The 18,123-nt window shown below is 38.1% G+C and overlaps 1 protein-coding gene across 6 annotated transcripts in view; it reads right to left on the bottom strand.

The window, feature by feature from the left end:
* Positions 1 to 18,123, bottom strand: part of VPS45 (vacuolar protein sorting 45 homolog) — a 73,227-nt gene that overhangs the window by 43,625 nt on the left and 11,479 nt on the right. For all 6 annotated transcript variants that reach the window (XM_007485363.3, XM_056819325.1, XM_056819326.1 and 3 more), the window contains exons 5-10: positions 15,321 to 15,389; positions 15,069 to 15,206; positions 14,450 to 14,560; positions 11,687 to 11,821; positions 11,017 to 11,130; positions 10,460 to 10,627 (exon numbers count right to left, since the gene is read on the bottom strand). In XM_007485363.3, the coding sequence (XP_007485425.1) occupies positions 10,460 to 10,627; positions 11,017 to 11,130; positions 11,687 to 11,821; positions 14,450 to 14,560; positions 15,069 to 15,206; positions 15,321 to 15,389 (735 nt within the window). The remainder of the gene's footprint in view (positions 1 to 10,459; positions 10,628 to 11,016; positions 11,131 to 11,686; positions 11,822 to 14,449; positions 14,561 to 15,068; positions 15,207 to 15,320; positions 15,390 to 18,123) is intronic.

Here is an 18,123-nt window from a genome sequence, read left to right as displayed (position 1 = left end):
CTACTCGTACTGACAGGTTAGAAATCATTTAATAAAGGTCAAAGGAAGTAGTCACATAGTGGTTGGTGACTCTGCTGAATGGTAATGAAGGAGCTATACATCAGAGAGAGATTTGTGGTCTTCCTGAGGCAGTTCTCCAAGATCTGACCAAGTGTCTCCAGGGACTTCTCAAACTAGTTGATTCCAATTCCAGTGATCCAAATGGAAACAAATGCTACCACCATAAGGAAACTAGAAAACACTGCTAATTCTTATAGAGTTTGGGACAAGAAAATGAAGACCTTAGGGGGCACAGGTGCTATTTTCATCACAGCCCACTGAAGGCAAGTGATTTAGAAAAGAAAAGCAAATTTAGAGAACCAACAGCTGGCTAAGATGATGATGTCTAAGAAAGGGATTTCGATTAAAAATGTAGGAATGGCAGACTCCTGCCCAAGTATGGAAGTGCACCTAACAAGGATTAGTAATGATGTATTTGCCTGGACTTTAGCAAATCTAATTAAAGAAAAGGAAAAGGTGGGGGAGAGAAAATAACCTTTGTATATCACATCAGGTAAAAAAAAAAATTAGATAGATTAGCAGTAAGGAATTCCAAATCAAGAAAGAGGTCTGTAATAAAACTCCATAGTCTTAAATGTCTATAAACAAATGCAAAAAGTATGAGTAACAAAGAAGTAAATTAGAGGTTTATTTAAGGAAGAGGAATTTAAGGAAGCACATTTATCATCAAAGGTGTCTATGACTAGGTAGGATGGGAACTATGTCTAGAACATGGTTCTGGAGGGCCTATTTTATATACAAAAGAAACAGCATAGGTATATTGGAGAGAGGGGAAGAGTAGCAGTGAATATTAAGAAGATACATTTATGTGAAGAAATAGTTTGAAAATGATTTTCCTTGTCATGTAAATAGGAGAAGTGTTATCTCCTCTATACAGATGAGGAAACTGAAGTTTGGAGAAGTTAAGTGATTTGGTTAAACCAAGTTTTTTTGTTTGTTTGTTTTTAAGTAAAATAACGTACAGAATTTATTCTATGCTTTTTTCTTTTAAAATTAAATTTCCTTTAAAAATGAGCAAAACTTTATTTCCTCTCTTACCCATTTCCCTCACTGAAAAAAAGAAAAAAGAAAAGAAAAAACAATCCTCCTCCCCACTCCCAGAGGAAATATATATATACACACACACACACACACACACACACACACACACATATATATATATATATATATATATATACATATATATATATATATATATATGGTCAGACAAAACGAATTCTTGCAATGAATACAGCCAATAAAAATCTATGTCTCATTCTGTACCATGTGACCTCTATGTCAGTGGGTAGATTGGAGGTTTTAGCATATATCTTCTGGAATTATTGTGTTGACCAGACTTTTAAAGTCTTTCAGTGTTCTGGACTTTATGGACTTCAAAATCACACCTTTGCTACTATTTCATACTGGAACTTCTCTCAAGACCAAGGGACTTTCTTGCCTGGCATATCCTACCATTGCCAAGGTTTTTTTTTACCATGGGATGACCCTACACATGTACTGCCCCCCATTCTCCCATTGGTGAATTCCTCCAAGAATATCAACTTGGAGAGGTCTAGGCTGGCTGCCCTTTACTTTCCTCCTGGTCCTGTTCTTGACCTTTTGAGCTTCAAAATCATGCCTCTATTGCTATATCTTCCTAGAACTTGGAAGGCCTGGGGTTCTCCTTCCCCTGGGATATCCTACCACCACCACAAACTTGGATTTGTTTGTGTGAAAATTTCTAAGTTTTGTGTAGTAAAAACTATTAACTTTATCTTCTGAAATCCTTTCTGTCCCTTGTTTGGACATGAACTTAGACCAAGGTTAAACAAAGTTAAACCATGGTTACATGGCTAGAAAATGGTGGAGCTCGGCCTTAATGCAAACTGTAAATCTTGAAATTTCTTAGACTTGTGAATGTTAAAAATTTCCACATTGAGGAATCCTCCATTGGAACAAATTCCCTACTGGAAACATTCCCCATTTTGATGTGAGAACTCACCAGGATCAGAAATGGGAGGACCTCTACTCCACCGGTACTTAAGACTGCTTTAGGGGAGAAAACTCCTTGCTAAACAATGAAAGTACTTGGACCCATGCTTATGATGAGGCAAGGAGTTCTTTGAGCCATGCCTGTTTTTAGAATTGATACAATGGGATGCTAGGTTCCTATAAAGGTTGGGCAGGTTTTCTTTTAATGAGATTAGTCGACTCAGCTGTGTTTTCTCTGGTTCAGATTTACTGAGGGGATTAGTCGACTTAGCAGGAATTCAGATGGGCAGTCCTTTGGAAAACGTCTACAGTGATTGGTAGATGTAAGGACTTAGGGGAGGTGACATAGGAGAAAAACCCCTATATAAGAAAAAGCAGAATCTCGTGAGAAGACAATCCTTTTGGAGAAAGCTCTTATGAGGATCACTTGGGAAGAATCTCTTGAGAGAGGCTCTGGAGAAGGGAAGCTCTTGGAGGACAATCTCTAAGGAGGTATCGCTGGAGCTCCTCTGAGGGGACTCTGTCCCTCTGGAGGCTCTGGAGAGAGGCCCTTTGAAACAGTCTCTGGCTGGATCTCTCTTTGAGGAGGACTCTGGCTGGAACTCTCTCTCTGGTGAAATCAGCTGAGATGGAGCTGGCCTGGTGTCCCTAGAATCCTTGCTTAGACAGCCCTTGTGGTGAGTGATAAAATACTAACTGACTGATCTCTCTCTTAAGACTCAGGTCTAGGCCATGTTGGCTTAAGGCCCTTCATACTTATTTCCTTTTTTTCTCTCTCTCTCTCTTTCTTTGATTACTCATTGTATTATTAATTAAATTCTCTATAAAACCCAGTTGACTTGGGCATATTGAATAATTGGGAATATTTCCCTGGTGACCACCTTATATTTGATTTAAAAACCAAAATACTGTACTGAAACATATTTTCTGCGGTCACAATTTACTCACCCTCTCTTATATCTAGCATAATTTGTATCTTCCACCATTTTAACTCACTACAGTTTACAACATCAACCATTTTAATTATAACAGTTTAGGGCATCCACTCTTTTAAATCTCACAAAACTCATGCCTTTTGACATCTAATGCTTTTCCCATTGCATAAAGCTATTAAACTGAAGTTCAACAGAAGCCATACAGGATACCCCGTTATAATGGAATAAATCATTTTAGAGTTCTAATGTGCTAACTAATAATGACATGAGGAGAGATTGTGGATGCCTTCCTGTTACATAGCAGTTGTGTGTCATATGGCAGAATTTACATGACAGAAATATAACTGGATTGTACTATGAACTAAGCCTTATGGGAAATCTTAAAATAGATGTTGGAGTCATATAAGAGGAAAAAAACAAACACCCATATATATAATAGCAATGACTAAGCATGAGAATAACAGCAAACACTTTTGTCTACTCGAGAAGATCCAAAACCTTCTACTGAGCCTTCTACACAAGTACAAGCCTAATCAAAGAAGGGGACAAGAAAAGCCAAAAATACTTTCTTTGGAGAGGAAGTAGTACTATATTAAGGAGGGAAAACAATCCTCTTCTCCTCTAACATTGGGTGATTTTTCATCATTTTGGGCTGACTGTTTTCTATCTCTACCAAAATCATGATGAGGAGAGTATAAGAAAAAAGTTGGTGATGATAATCACCTTTGCTATTAAAAGGTTACCTCTCATTATATAATTTAGGAATGGTCAGTAATTAAAGATCATGCCTGCTTCTTCTAAGCTAGCTCTGATAAATATTATATTCCCTTGTTATCATGAAGTCATTAAAATAGGGATGCAGCAGATGACAAAAAAGACACAAAAGATTAGGGTAGCAAGATGAAGCTGTTCAGCATTTCTGACGTTCATATAATAAAATCTAACAAAGTTCAAATCTGAAAGGACAGTGACTGGGGAATGTTCAGTCCCTATTTAATTGAAATCACCGGAAAACAGGGAGGATAGAATGCCTATGATTAGATTTAACAAATACATTTGTATTAATATGTTTCTTCTTGAAAAAGTACCAGAATCTACCTTTTGACCCAGAGATCTCACTGCTAAAATATATACAACAGAGAGATCAAAAACAGACAGAGAAGTTCCATTTATACAAAATATTCATAGTATTTGTTTGAGTTAGAAGGAACTGGAAACAAATTAGATACTTAACAATGGAGGAAAGGCTAAACAAATTGTACTATATGAATGCAAAAGAATAATACTGAAACAAAATATAAATTGAAAGAAACATGGGAAAGACACATGAATTAATGCAAAATGAAGCAGAACTAGGAAAACAATATATTTAGTATCTATAATATAAATGGAAAAAACCCCTAAACTCAAAACTAAATGCAATATGATTATGATCAATCTTAGTTCTCAAATCAAAGAGCAGAAAAAGTGGGAGACTTCTGCCAAGGGATATGGAATACTTCATATGCTATCCGACTCAGCAGATGTGCTAGCCAGTTTTTGTTTTTTAGTAATTCTTACCCTCTCTTAGTATGAATTCTATGACAGAAGAGTGGCAAGGTGTAGGTATTGGAGTTAAGTGACTTGCTCAGGGGTTACACAGCTAGGAAGTATCTGAGGCCAGATGTGAAGCCAGGTCCGATAATCTATCCATTGTGCTACCTAGCTGCCCCTCTGGTCAGTTTTGTTGAACTGCCTCCCTACTGCCTCCCACCCCTACTTCCCCATTGTTCTCTAATCTCTGTTACAAGAGACAGTTCTCTTAGTAGGTAAAAGGGAAGCCTTTATACACTTCCACTTCCACACATCCATACACACTGCCTTCATTTCCATATATGCATCTATAAACTGCATATAAAATTTAGTATATTTAAAATATATTATATATGTATATGGAAATAAAGGCGGTGTAAAAATAAGAATATATCAATACATTCTAGAGTCATAGAATAATATTATTAGAAGGTACCTTAAAGCTTGTTTAATCAAAGATCTCTACCAGTGAAGGACAGGAGATCATCCATCTGTCAGCTTCTACTTTGAATGCCTCAAGTGGGAGGCAAGTTTCTACTTCATGTGAAGAACATTTCATTTTTTGGCAGTTTTCACAGTTAGGAAGTTCTTATTAATGTGGTTTAGGGTCACATTAGGTCTTTTTTTGTTGGTTTTTCAGCAGCTTCTCTACATCACAGACTTATATTGATCACGGTCAACAGGAAAATTCTATTTATTCATGAATAACTGTTAATACTAGTCCTTTCTCCCCTCAATCTTTACTTATTTTTTAAACCAAAGTTCAAGACCTATTTATCTCTACTAAATATTATCATGTTAGTTTTGGCCTCTTCTTCTATTCTGTCAAAGTATTTTTGAACCCTGATTATAGTATCTATAGCAGAGGTATCAAATACACAGCCTGATCAAAATGTAACTGGGAAATATTTAGCAAAATGAATAAAAACAAACAAAATGTAGGTAACATGTTTTAAATCAATATGAGGTCTGCAGGGATCTTTATATATGAAGTAGTGGCTCTCTGTTTCTATTTGAGTTTGATACCACTGCTTTAAAGTATCAACTAATCCCCATCCCCCAAAACTGGATAATCATGTCTTCTGAATCTTTAACTAAAAATCACAGGTAAAAATATTCAGGAGAAAGGGCCTGTAGGAGTGCAGACCCATAATTTCATTGCTATAAGAAATTCCTTCTACCAACGCAGCCTGGCACTGGATCTGTAATTTACAGTTGTGGAATGTTGCCTCCAGAGGCGCTCAGAGGTTAAGTGATTGCCCAGGATGTGCCAGAGGAAGGGCTTGTCCCCAGATCTTCCTGACTCCAAGGCCAGTTCTCTCCCTTCTATCATGACGCCTCTTCCTACCCTATCTTACATTTTTTTTTAAACCTTTACTTTCTGTTCAACTCCAAGACAGAAGGGCAAGGGTGAAGCAACTGAGGTTAAGTGATTTGCACAGAGTCACACAGCTAGTAAGTATTGAGGCCAGATTTGAATTTAGCTCCTCCCAACTCTAGGCCTGGCATGCTAGGCACTAAGCTACTCAGCTGCCCCCCATCTTACATCTGTAAAGCTGATTTTTTGAACCTAAGTATAGGTCACATTTGTCCCTGTTAAATTTAATCTTTATATTTTCACTGTTAAATTCTAACTTATCAAGATCTTTCTGAATCCTAATTCTGTTATCTTACATGTTAGCTATCCCTTCAAACTTTATGTTGTCTGCATATTTGATCAGTATAATGATAAAAAGAATTAGTCTTTATATAGCACTTTAAGACTTGCAAAACACTTAAAAATATCTCATTTTATTTCTACAACAACCTTGGGAGGTAGGTACTATTGTTATCCCTATTTTACAGATGAGGAAACTGAGGCTGAGAGTGGTTAAGTGACTTACCCAGGATCACAAAACTAAGAAGTATTTAAGGCTGAATTTGAAGTCAGGTGTTCCTGACTTTGAGTCTAGCACTAGTCACAGTCTTGCCCAAAAGGTGCTAGTTTACTTTCTTCCTCCACGCTGGGGTATTCACTTCCTCTTAGCCTTTTTTTGTTTTGTCCTTTCTAGTCTACAAATCACCTTCCTTAACAGACAAAACAGAAACAATGGAAGACAAACAGCTCTACCTTCTCTTATCCACCTAATATTACTGTCATTCCCTCTACCTGGAGCAACATTCCTAACATTTTTTTTTAAACCCTTACCTTCCATCTTAGAATCAATACTGTATATTGGTTCTAAGGCAGAAGAGTGGTAAGGGTTAGGCAGTGGGGGTCAAGTGACTTACCCAGGGTCACCCAACTAGGATGTGTCTCAGGCTAGATTTGAACCTTGGACCTCCCATCTCTAGGCCTCGCTCTCAATCCACTGAACCACTCAGCTGCCCCCCACTCCTAACATTTTTGTCTAATCTTCTTTTCCCTAAATATGGCTTTTTAATGAATCCCTTTTTTGTTGTCCCCTGTTGAGTCACAGTCTTGGCTCATTTTGAGCATACTGAACACTGTTCTGGTGGGATTGGCCGAGGAGGAAAACTGCTCTTTTTATTCTCTCTTCAATATTATATCCTTAAAATCCTCCTGTAATACTTCATCTTAGTGTGGAGAAGGCCCTACATTCTCAAAGGCTTCAGCAATTGAACAGTAGTTCTGCTAGATTTTATTAACATGAAAAGGTTTCACAGATAGGTCCAGTGAGGAAAACTGGATGGTTGCTGTCTAAAGACTGACCCGGCTCAAGAAAGAATCTATGAGATTCTGAGATCTATGAAAGAGTCAAGAAAAGTTCAGGACTCTCCCCAAATGAGAAGCTCTGATGTAAGACCATGAGTACAAAACCCAAATAAATACATATTTTGTTCATTTTCATGGTATAACAAATAACCCTTACTAATCAAATGGGATCAATGACCAGAAATTAAAGCTACTTAATGGACTTATATTTATATTTAAGTATTTCAGTGTATATGAAAAATACACTATCCCATAAGATTATACTAGTCAACAACTCCAATTCATTGCTTCATGACTTACCATGAACCTAAGGTCAAGCTGAGGAATGCAAAAATACATTTAGGGGTTGGAACACAGGGATTAACTCACTGTCAAACAAAAGTTCCCTTTTTTGGGCTATTTACATCATGCCACCAAAGACACTCTTTATCTTGGTGACTTCAAATCAACCACTCACTGCAAAAGCCTATTGTGACAGGGAAGAAAACTTTTAAAAGTATTGTTCTTAAAAATGACCTGGAACATATATGGATTGGGCATTTTTAATGAATCTACCCTTTTACATGAAAACAGAAAGTAAAAATTCAAGCAAAGAAATACACTCAGTCACCTGTATAATGAAACCTGCTAATGAATTCCTTCCTTTCTTCCTTCCTTCCAATAAAATAATAAAAAAGACAAGATAACTTAAGAATATCCCCATTCTAACTTCAGAATCCTAAATTTAATAACAGGCAGAAAACATTCATTGAAATAAATAAAAATGGCTTTCTAGGGAAAATTCCTGCGAAGCCCACAGGACTATGCAGTACCTTTTAAAAAAAAGTAAGTCGGTCAAAGATCCAAAACTACCAGCTGGGTTTTTGTGTAGGTTTGGAAAACCTGAGGCTAAGTATAAAGACTAACACGACAGGAAGTCTACATAGAAAACCAAGTTTATTTTCTCTTTTCTTCAATATGGTGGAGCTTCCATAAGAAGCTATGGGATGAGGGGAAATGACTGAAGAGAGACTCTAAATGAACGCCCTAGTGCAAATACCAACAACATGGAAATGGGTTCTAATCAAGAACACATGTGAAACCCAGTGGAATCATGTGTCGGCTATGGGGGGTGGGGGAGAAAAAGAAAATGATCTTTATCTCTAATGAATAATGCTTGGAAATGATCAAATAAAAAATTATTAAAAAAAAAAAAGAAGCTATGGGATTCATTCAATAAAGATTCTGGTCAACCTAGAGCACTTTATACAAAAACCTCTCTCTTCAAGCTGTATCATTATATAAAAATGAATGGCAATCTGTAGGTCATGCTAAATGACACAGAGGCTTCGAAATGCTTCCTTTTAGACTTTTTTACCTCCAAATAAATTCTGAAATATATTATATGTAAAAGGAAAAAGAGATAAATTTCTAGGATCAAAGTCCCTATTTAATGAAAAAGGGAATCTTTAAATAAGATGCATTTTTATTTCAAATCAGTCTAAGAGGTTAATCCTTTTTATAGCTGCCCATCTATAAGTGGTACTTCCAGGCTTCCTAAAGACCTCTGAGTTATCACTGAATCTTCTGTCTCCATCACCTCTAATTAATTTATTGCCAATGTCTGTCTATTTTTTTTTTCTTTGAAATGTCTTTTGGACTTTCTCCTTACCTCTCTACTTCTCATTCTTATTCCAATCCCATGGGGTGGGAATATCTTAACTATTATTGCAATGGCCTCCCAGACACTCACTCTAATGTCCATCTCTCCTTCCTTCTAGTATATTCTCATTGCTTCCAGATTAATATTACTAATCAATAAATATTTAATAAGTGCCTATTCTGTGCCAAGAATTGTGGTAAGTACCAGAGATACAAAAAGAGGCAAAAGGCAGTTCCTCTGCTCAAGGAACTTACAATTTATTGGGGGAGACAACATACAAAGAACTATATACAAAGAAGCTATATACAGGACAAATAGGAAATAATTAACAGAGGGAAGAAGGGCACTAGGATAAGGGTGGACTGGGAAAGGCTTCTTGCAGAAGGTGGGATTTTATCTTGGACTTAAAGGGAGGCAGAAAAGTCAGTAGGTAGAGCAATCCAGGCATCAGGGACAACCCAAGAGAATGCCTGGAGCTGAAAGATGGAGTATTTGGGGGGGGGAAGGGGGGGACATCAAGGAGGCCGCTAGATAAGACAGTCAGGGAGAAAGGTGTAAGAAGCCTGGAAAGGTAGAAGGGGGCCAGGGCTGTGGTGGTGAACCTATGGCACATATGCCAGAGGGGGTACTCAGAGCCTCTCTGTGGGAATGAGCACCACTGTCCTAGCACAGAGTTCACCAGAGGGACTCCGGGAAGGCTGCTCCCCTCACCCTCTCCATGCACGCCTGAGAACATCACCTGCCCTTCTAAAAGGTTTGCCATCACTGGCCCCAGTCCTGAAGGAGTTTGAAAGCCAAATAAAGCATTTTGTATTTCATCTTGTAAACAACAGAGTTCCACTGGAATTTACTGAGTTGGGGAGTGACGTGGTGGGACACGTGTTTTAGGAAAATCACCCCGGTGACTAAACAGATGGACTGGAGCAGGGAGTGACCCAAAGCAAGCAGACCCACTAGGAGACTATCTGCTTTCATCATTTCATTCTTCTGCCCAGGAACCTAGAAATTCTACCTATTACATAAAGTCCAAACTCTACTTCCTTTCAAGATCCTTCACAATCTGGCTCCATTTCATATAGCAATGCCTCCTACAATTTCTCAGCATGCATCTTTCTCATTCACTTGGGCCAGACTATTCACTCATACAGTACTCATTCCAGCCTTTGTTCATCATATAAATATCCCTGGGAAAAATCCTTCCTTATTTCTCTCTAAATCCTATTCCTCCAAGGATGATCATCTAGAGATGAAAATACCAGGTGTCTTAAGAGATAAAGCTCAGCTCAAGTCCCACTTTGTACCAATGAGCTTTCCCTTATAATCCTGGGCTACATTGATTTCTCCCTTCTCTGAACTTCTGTCAAAACAGCTCAGCACACAACTATATAGCCCACCTTGTACTGTTTTCTAAGAATGTCATGTTTTCATCTTGTCTCCTCAAGTGAACTATATTCCTTGAATGCTGGAATGACACCTTACACTCCTTTTATAGCTCGTATATCTCTACCATGAGTTAAACATAGTAATTCTCCACCAAACATAGGCTGATTGGCTGACAGATACCTGGAGAGCAGCAGAGTGATCATTCTGGCAGGCCAGCTCTTGCTCAACCTCAGAAACTTCCAGCAGATTCCTCTCACTGACCAGTCGAGACAACTCCCCAACCACAGTCACATGCTTTGACACAGTCCCAGACATCTTCTTGAACTGTGGATAATTCTCCACAAAGGCCTGTCACAGGAAAAATTGGTGGAAGATTCTGAGTCATCAGAATTTCTCAGCAGAGGATGAATGAAAACAAAAAAGACAATCTCTACCCACCCCTGCTGACCAGCATAAGATTTCTCCAGCTCATTTTGCAATGCATAAAAACAGAAAAGCTGTTAGAGCTTGACATAATGAGAGTTTTAGAATAGTGCAATACAACTGATGGGTACAATGGGTACTAAATTATGTTTTAACTGAGAAAGAGCTAGAAAATATGTATCACAAAAGAGAGGCTAAATAGATGACATAAAAGCTATGCTCTAAAGATTCTGGATTTTTCCAACTTACACCAGAACCCTTATGAATTGTAACCATCTCCATAGCAACCCATTAGTCCCACATGTTTAATTTACCTTCATATCTGCTATTGATTCTAGTTTTTGTTGTTCTTTTGGTTTCTTTTTCTGGAAGTCTTCCATGAGATTCTTGATGTTGCTGCCAATTTCAGCAAAATTCAGGTACATGTTCTGTGTAAAAGGAAGAAACATGGCTTGGTAACACATGGTTTGACTATCCTATAATTTAAAAACTGGATATGATGAAAAACCATGGGAATGTAGCTGAAAATTAACGGAAAATAGAAGGCTACCATAATTACCCAACTTGGACTTAGGCCAAGATATCTGAAACCAACAAATTACTAATCTCCTAAAGTGCGACTGGATCATGAGGGGTAATATCAATATGGTTTACTGAATTCACATTGCTTAATATAAAAATTGATTTTTCACAGTATTATTTTTTTATAATTTTACTCAATATTATGCATACAGTTGCCTCTCCAAGAAACGGTGTTAAACAAGGTCAGAAAGAAAGTTTAGATTTCCTTTGGAGATGCAGATCACATACACACAAATAGACATACACACATATATAATATATATTCCTATATATATGTATACATATATAGCTGGATGGCAGATTATATCTATTTATCCTCAAATCCTGTCCACTTCTACTAACCCCTACTCTAATAATCTAATGACACACTTCTTATAATTGAAAAAAAAAAAAACCACCTACATTGGCATAGAATTCATCATTGTCAGCAGACAGGACCACTTCTCTCAGGTCTTTACTGATCCCTGGTACTCGAGAAAGGTCAATCCGATTGTTGTTTATGCCCAGCAGTTCATGGACCATGGCCTGATATGTCCACTAAATAAAAGGTTTACAACAAGAAAATAAGTAACTAATATAAACCAAGGAAATCTTTAAAACATTGCCAATTTAAAAGGGCCTTAAAATAACAACTCACTTAGAACTTAAAAGTATATATAACTTGTCAATGCAAACTAACCAGCATTCTTTGTAGTATAATGAACATCTACTCTGTCATTTGAATTGGTAAAACAATAAAATTCAAAGCACCTCTATATTTTATATTTTACATTTCTGGAAGAAGGGCAACAAGGATTAGCCTCCCTGATAGAAAATAAATGCTATATCTAACATGAGTTCCAAATCTTTGCCTGCAAATTACACATCTATTTTTGGTTTCACAGACAGAGCTATACTGGTCCTGCAGTTACAAGCTGTACCATTTCCTGTGAGCTTTTGTGGTTTTCTGCCGCACGAGGAGTGTGCTCTTGCAGATCTGTGTGGTGCTATATTTATCCTGGGAACACTAATATTATCAGAAGGAAACTCGTGAGTGGATCAAAACACTGGCATACTCGGAAGCTCGCCTTTGCATCAATTTTATCTTACATTTTTATTCAATTTTAATTGAGAGGAAAACCCAAATGCTTACTGAGTGTGAATTTATCTGGTAAAATTGGTCAGAACCCCTGTCCCTCTCCTGCATTATTGTTATTTGTACAGAGCAGATTATTGCCCATGAACAATACTCAAGTTCCTAGGAAACAGAGTTTGTCCATCAGCTCTTTAAGCTATGGATAGATAAGGGAGCACCCAAACTTAGTACAAAAGTCTTTCTTTTAATTTCATATTACATTGATTAATCACACAATTAACATGAATGATGAATTGTGTGAAGTAGCTGAATCATTCTAATTTGCACTAGAGATTTCCACTGGACTTGGGCTAATGACAATATTTTACATAATTATCACTTTGAAGAGAACAAATTCGAATTCATGCAGCTACTCCATGGGATTCATTAATCTCTACTATTGGGGTCTACCTGTATATTTCAAATGTAACAAACATAAAATGCCCATATATTAAATTTTAAGTCTTGATCCCACTAGCCAGTGCTACTTGGGTACACTTCACTTAAAACAAAATTGATATATGAAAATCTAGGCTTACTGAAAATAAACCAGGAGGTAATTAATCATATGCATTCAGGGAACCTGTTTTTGATGGAAATCTTATGACTGGCTATACTTTAATAAAACTAAGATCAAGTTTATATAGTGTTTCAATAATTTATAGTCCTTTGATTTGCACACAATAAGTCAATCACATAAACCAATGTAAATTTGTACTATAGATGCTTTGTGTACGCAGCAACGGATTAATGATTCCATGAAGTGGAGTTTCTCCTCAGATCCAAATCACAATCCAACCATTGCCTTCATCAAAGGGATGCTTAACAATTCTTCCTGAAAACCCACTAGAAACTTTACTATGTTCCTTTTCTTTTCTTTTTAAACTTTTATCTATTGTTGTGGAATCAATAGTAAGTATAGGTTCTGAGGTAGAAGAGTGGTAAGGGCTAGGCAACTGGGGTTAAGTGACTTGCCCAGGGTCAGAGAGCTAAGAAGTGTCTGAATCCATATTTGAACCCAGGACCTCCTGTCTCTAGGCCTGGTACTCCATCCAGTGAGCTACCTGGCTGTCCCCCTCTCCCTTATTATTATTTTTTTTTTTTTAAATATTTTGTGGATACCAGTGTAACATTTTAGCTGTCCATCTGTTATCTGTCACTCTTGTTTGGTGATCAGCTCATTTTCTTCTCTAAATAGAGATATCCTTGATGATGGCTCTTATACCATTTCTTATTGGCAAGTCATGGCTGCTAACATTCTGTAGGATCTTGCACCTATCACGTGTCTTTCCATTGCTCACTGGGTGATCTTGTAATTGTGATTCTTTGGAGAATATAATATTCCATCATATAGCATCACAAAAAGAATAAATATTGGCCTTTCTTTAAAAAAAAATGGGCCTTTGTGGCAATGAATAATATGAAATCATTGAAAGTCCTGTATAATTTCTGCAATTACAATCCAGCCTGATTTTGCCTTTTGATCAATTTTGGAATTGCTTCACTATTTCTTCAAAGAACCTATTTAATAATATATGTACTGGTGGACTAAATTAAAGAGTTGCCTGTCCAGTTGCACATTACAATATGGTTAATATCTGCCCGGGTTGACTTGTTTTTCCTCTCCAGACAACCAAGCTGACTTGTGCAGTGTCCTCTGATTTCATTTGTAGCATTTGGGGGCTGGATGAAATCAGCACAGTATGTTAGAGAAACCTCTGCAGAAACTCTCCTTCAAAAGGAAATTCCTCTTCCATTCTAATTTTGCCTAGGAACCCCCTGTGACCCATGAAACAGATTTGACTTTATAGCTACAAATTCTCCCTTAATATAGTATAATAAAGTAGAACAGGAATAAATTGATATGTTATGCCTTTGATGACAAACTATCAGTGGTGTCAAGGCACACAAAAACAAGGATGGTTGAGAATTAAGGTGGCAAAAAATGGGTCCCTATATCTACTCTCAATTTCCATTTCCACATCCAATTGCCAGAAAGTTTAAGAGCTCTTGATTCTTCCCTTTTCATCTGCCCACAGAGGCCACAGTACCTGGTTTAGCAGTGGGGTTATGGCATCATCACAGCGATCCAAAATCAGCAGCAATGGAGGGACTTCAGTTCTTCGGAATTCAAAAAGCTCATACTCTTTAGTTATTACTTGCTGTGTGCAAGAAAAAGAAAGTTTGGTCACCAAAGATTGAGATGATGTAAATAGGAAAGGAGTGAATAGAATAGAAGTGCTGCCCGCACCAGCGTGGGCCTTTCAGACAATTATTCATAAACTTCTTACAAAGGGAATTTAGTAGCATCCTATTCACATGAAACTGGAGGAGAACCCTTGTTTTGTAGCTAGTTAATATGAGATATTAAGAAGTTATATAACATGTATGTTCAGTAGGCCCAGAGACAGAACTAGGATGTTTAATTCTCATTTTCTTAGTTTAAGTCCTTTAGCTAGGAATACATTACAATCTAGACTCCTTTGTTAGTGAATCTAGGTCATATTTTTAGTGAATGTTTGGAAGTGGAGCCACTTAAATCTTTACTCTAAAAGTCTGTTTCTTAACTGAGAAACAGGTATAAAAGAGTCTCTTCAAAATCATCTTCTGTCGACAGTTAAAGAGCCTAGAGAAGGGATGATCTGGCACCCGTCCTGAGCAATGGCTTACCTTCACACATTCAGCAAGTCTTTTTGCTGAGTCTGATGAAAGCTGGTAACGTATCATGGGACATTTCTTCAGGGATAACAGGAGAGCTGTCAGTCCTTGGGTTGTTCTAGATAGCTGGGCCGGATCCCAATTTCGACCCTGCAGTTTAGATGATTGGCCAAAAAAGCTCATTTTCATTCCTTAAACGCCCAACTTCTAGCCCTGATAATTCCCATCAGATGAAATAATGGAAGTATTTACCCCTTTTCATACCTGGCAACAACCCAAGATATTGAGGGAAAACAAATGTGGATTCACAGCAATGTAATCGCCATAAAACTCCTGCAAATAAAAAGCACCAACATCAGTCTTCATACCGACACCTCTAGGCCTTGTAGTAACACAGCAAATCAGAGGTGCAGATGATTAGATTGATTCGAGTTATGAAATAACCTTCCTTGGGGGAACAGCAATGAATAAGAATAGAAGTAGTGAGAGAAGTGGCATCACAATGTGGAGAGAGTAGACTAGGGAGTCAAGAAGACCTAGATTTGAGGCAATGAGGTGGCTCTGTAGATAGGGTGCCAGGCCTGGAGTTGGGAGGGCCTGAGTTTAACTTTGGCTTTAGACACTTCCTAAATGTGTGTCCCTGGGCAAGTAAGTCACTTGACTCCAATTGTCTAGTCAGTGCCCTTCTTAGAATTAATGATAAGATGAAAATAAGTGTTTAAAAGAAAAAAGATGACCTGGATTCAAGTCCTACCACTGACAGATAATGACTCCTCAATCATAAACAAAATGCTTAATTTTGGGGTGACTCAAGTCTTTTGTATCAACGAACAAGTACTTATTAAAATTTATTCTGTGCCAGGCACTGTGCTAGAGGCTGGCAGGACAGAGACACAATGGAAACAGTCCCTTCCTTCAAGGAGTTTCAATTCTATGGAAAATGACAATATGCACACATCTAAGTATGTACAAAATGCATGTGAAACCAACTTACATTAGTTTGTGGGATCACTCATTTGATGAACATTCACTAAGTGATTTCTGTCTGCCAGGTTCCTGGGCTGAGTCCCAGGAATACAAAAATCAATGAAAACAGTCCCTGTCCTTAAGGAGCTCAGTCTCCTGGAGACAAACATGACAAAAATGAAATACCAATAAGGTATAAAAGAAATAAAGGAAGGAAAGGCACAAGCAGTTGTGGGAACCAAGAAAGGAAACCTGTAGAAGGGAGCATAGGAGCCAAGTCCTGAGGGAAACAGGGAGACTAAGAGGCTGAGGGCATGGCAGACAGTGGGATTGGACTGTGGAGTTGGCCAAGTCCAGGAAATTGTAAGCAGCCTTGGGCAAGCAAGGAAGGCCCAGGCTGGGAGGAACTGTAAATACCCAACAGAGGATTTTTTACTGTCTAGGAAGAATTTAAGCCAAGGGTGTGTATGTGTGTGAATGTGTGACTGTGACTGTGTGTGTGTGTGTGTGTGTGTGTAAATGGTCAAATCTTGATCACAGCATGATCGCACTGGCAGCTCAGGGCAGAAGGGATAGAAGTAGTGTTATTCATGGGGATAGATAACCAATGATATGGCTACCAAGAGAGTCTAGGGGAGAAGGAATGGATCTAAACCCAGGTAGTGAATGGAAATAAGGGCATGGAATCAAAAGACAGAGTGATGGTAGAAAGGACAAGATCTGGGGGAGAGTATAGAGTGAATGAAAGTGAGGAGAAAGGCTTTGAACCTGGGGGTTGGGAGGACAAGACTACCCTGAACCATAATTGGGAAGTTCAGAAGAGAGAAGGGGAACAATAATGAGTTCTACTAGGAAAATGCTAAGTTTAGGATGTCTATTAGACATCCAGTCAGAGATGTCTAAAAGTCAGTCAATGATGAGGGACTCGAGCTTAAGAAAGAGACTAGGACTGGTACTGAAGACTTGAGAATTGTTTACATGGAAATGATAAATCAACCCCTTGGAAGCTCATGATATAGTCAAGTGACACAGAAGAGGGGCAGAAGAGGGCTCAGGAAAGAGTCCCAAGAGACATACACCATTCATGGGCACAATCTGGATGAAGATCCAACAAAGAATCTAAGAAGGAGCAGTCAGACCGAGGAGACCAGGTGAGAGTAATGTCATGAAAACCTAGAGAGGAAAATGTATCCAGGAGGAAAAGGTAATCAATAGATTTCAAATCTATAAAGAGATCAAGAAAGATGAGGACTGAGAAAAAGTCTAGATTTGATGATTTAGAGAACATTGGTGGGGACAGGCAGGCAGCTCAGTGGATAGATTGCAGACCTGCAGTTGGAAGGGCCTAAATTCCATGGGGCCTCAGGCTCTTCTTAGCTATGTGATCCTGGGCAAATCACTTAACCTCCATTGCTTAGCTCTTACCACTCTTCTCCCTTAGAATTGATACACATAATTAATAGTATTAATTTTAAGACAGAAAGGGTAAAAAAGGGTTAAAAAAAGAGGACTTTGGAGAGAGCATTTCAGTTGAATGATGAGATCAGAAGCCAAATTACATAGGTTTTAGAAGACAATAAGGAGAAAGGAAGTGGAGACATCTAGTGTAGATGGCTTTTTCAAGGAGTTTAGCCAAGAAGGGGAGGAGAGATACAAAATGATAGCTAGTGGCAATGGACCAATCAAATAAAGATTTTTTTCCCCTTAAAGAATGGAGGAGACAGGAGGGCAACTAGGTGGCTCAGCGGACAGAAAGCTCAAATCTGGCCTGATCCTTCCTAGCTGTATGATCCTGGGCAAGTTGCCTAACCTCCATTGCCTAACCCATACCACTCTTTAACCTTAAAATCAATATGTAGCATTGGCAAGGGCTTAAAAGAAAAAAAAGAACGGAGGAGACATGAGTATATTTGTAGATAGCAAAGAAGATATTAGTCGATAGAAAGGGTTTAAAGATGAGAGAGTGGAGGTGATAGGAGGGAAATCTGTAGAAAAGTGGATAGTATCAAGGGTGCACACCCAGTACCAGGAATCAGCAGAAAGTGGTGGAATAAGAAAAGGCTTCAAGTTTGAGATAAACTTTGAAGGAAACGAAAGATTC

This window comes from Monodelphis domestica, chromosome 2, assembly GCF_027887165.1.
Source record: "Monodelphis domestica isolate mMonDom1 chromosome 2, mMonDom1.pri, whole genome shotgun sequence".
Taxonomy (NCBI): domain Eukaryota; kingdom Metazoa; phylum Chordata; class Mammalia; order Didelphimorphia; family Didelphidae; genus Monodelphis; species Monodelphis domestica.
Note: the sequence above shows the minus strand (reverse complement) of the source record. Positions and strands in the feature narration are given on the sequence as shown.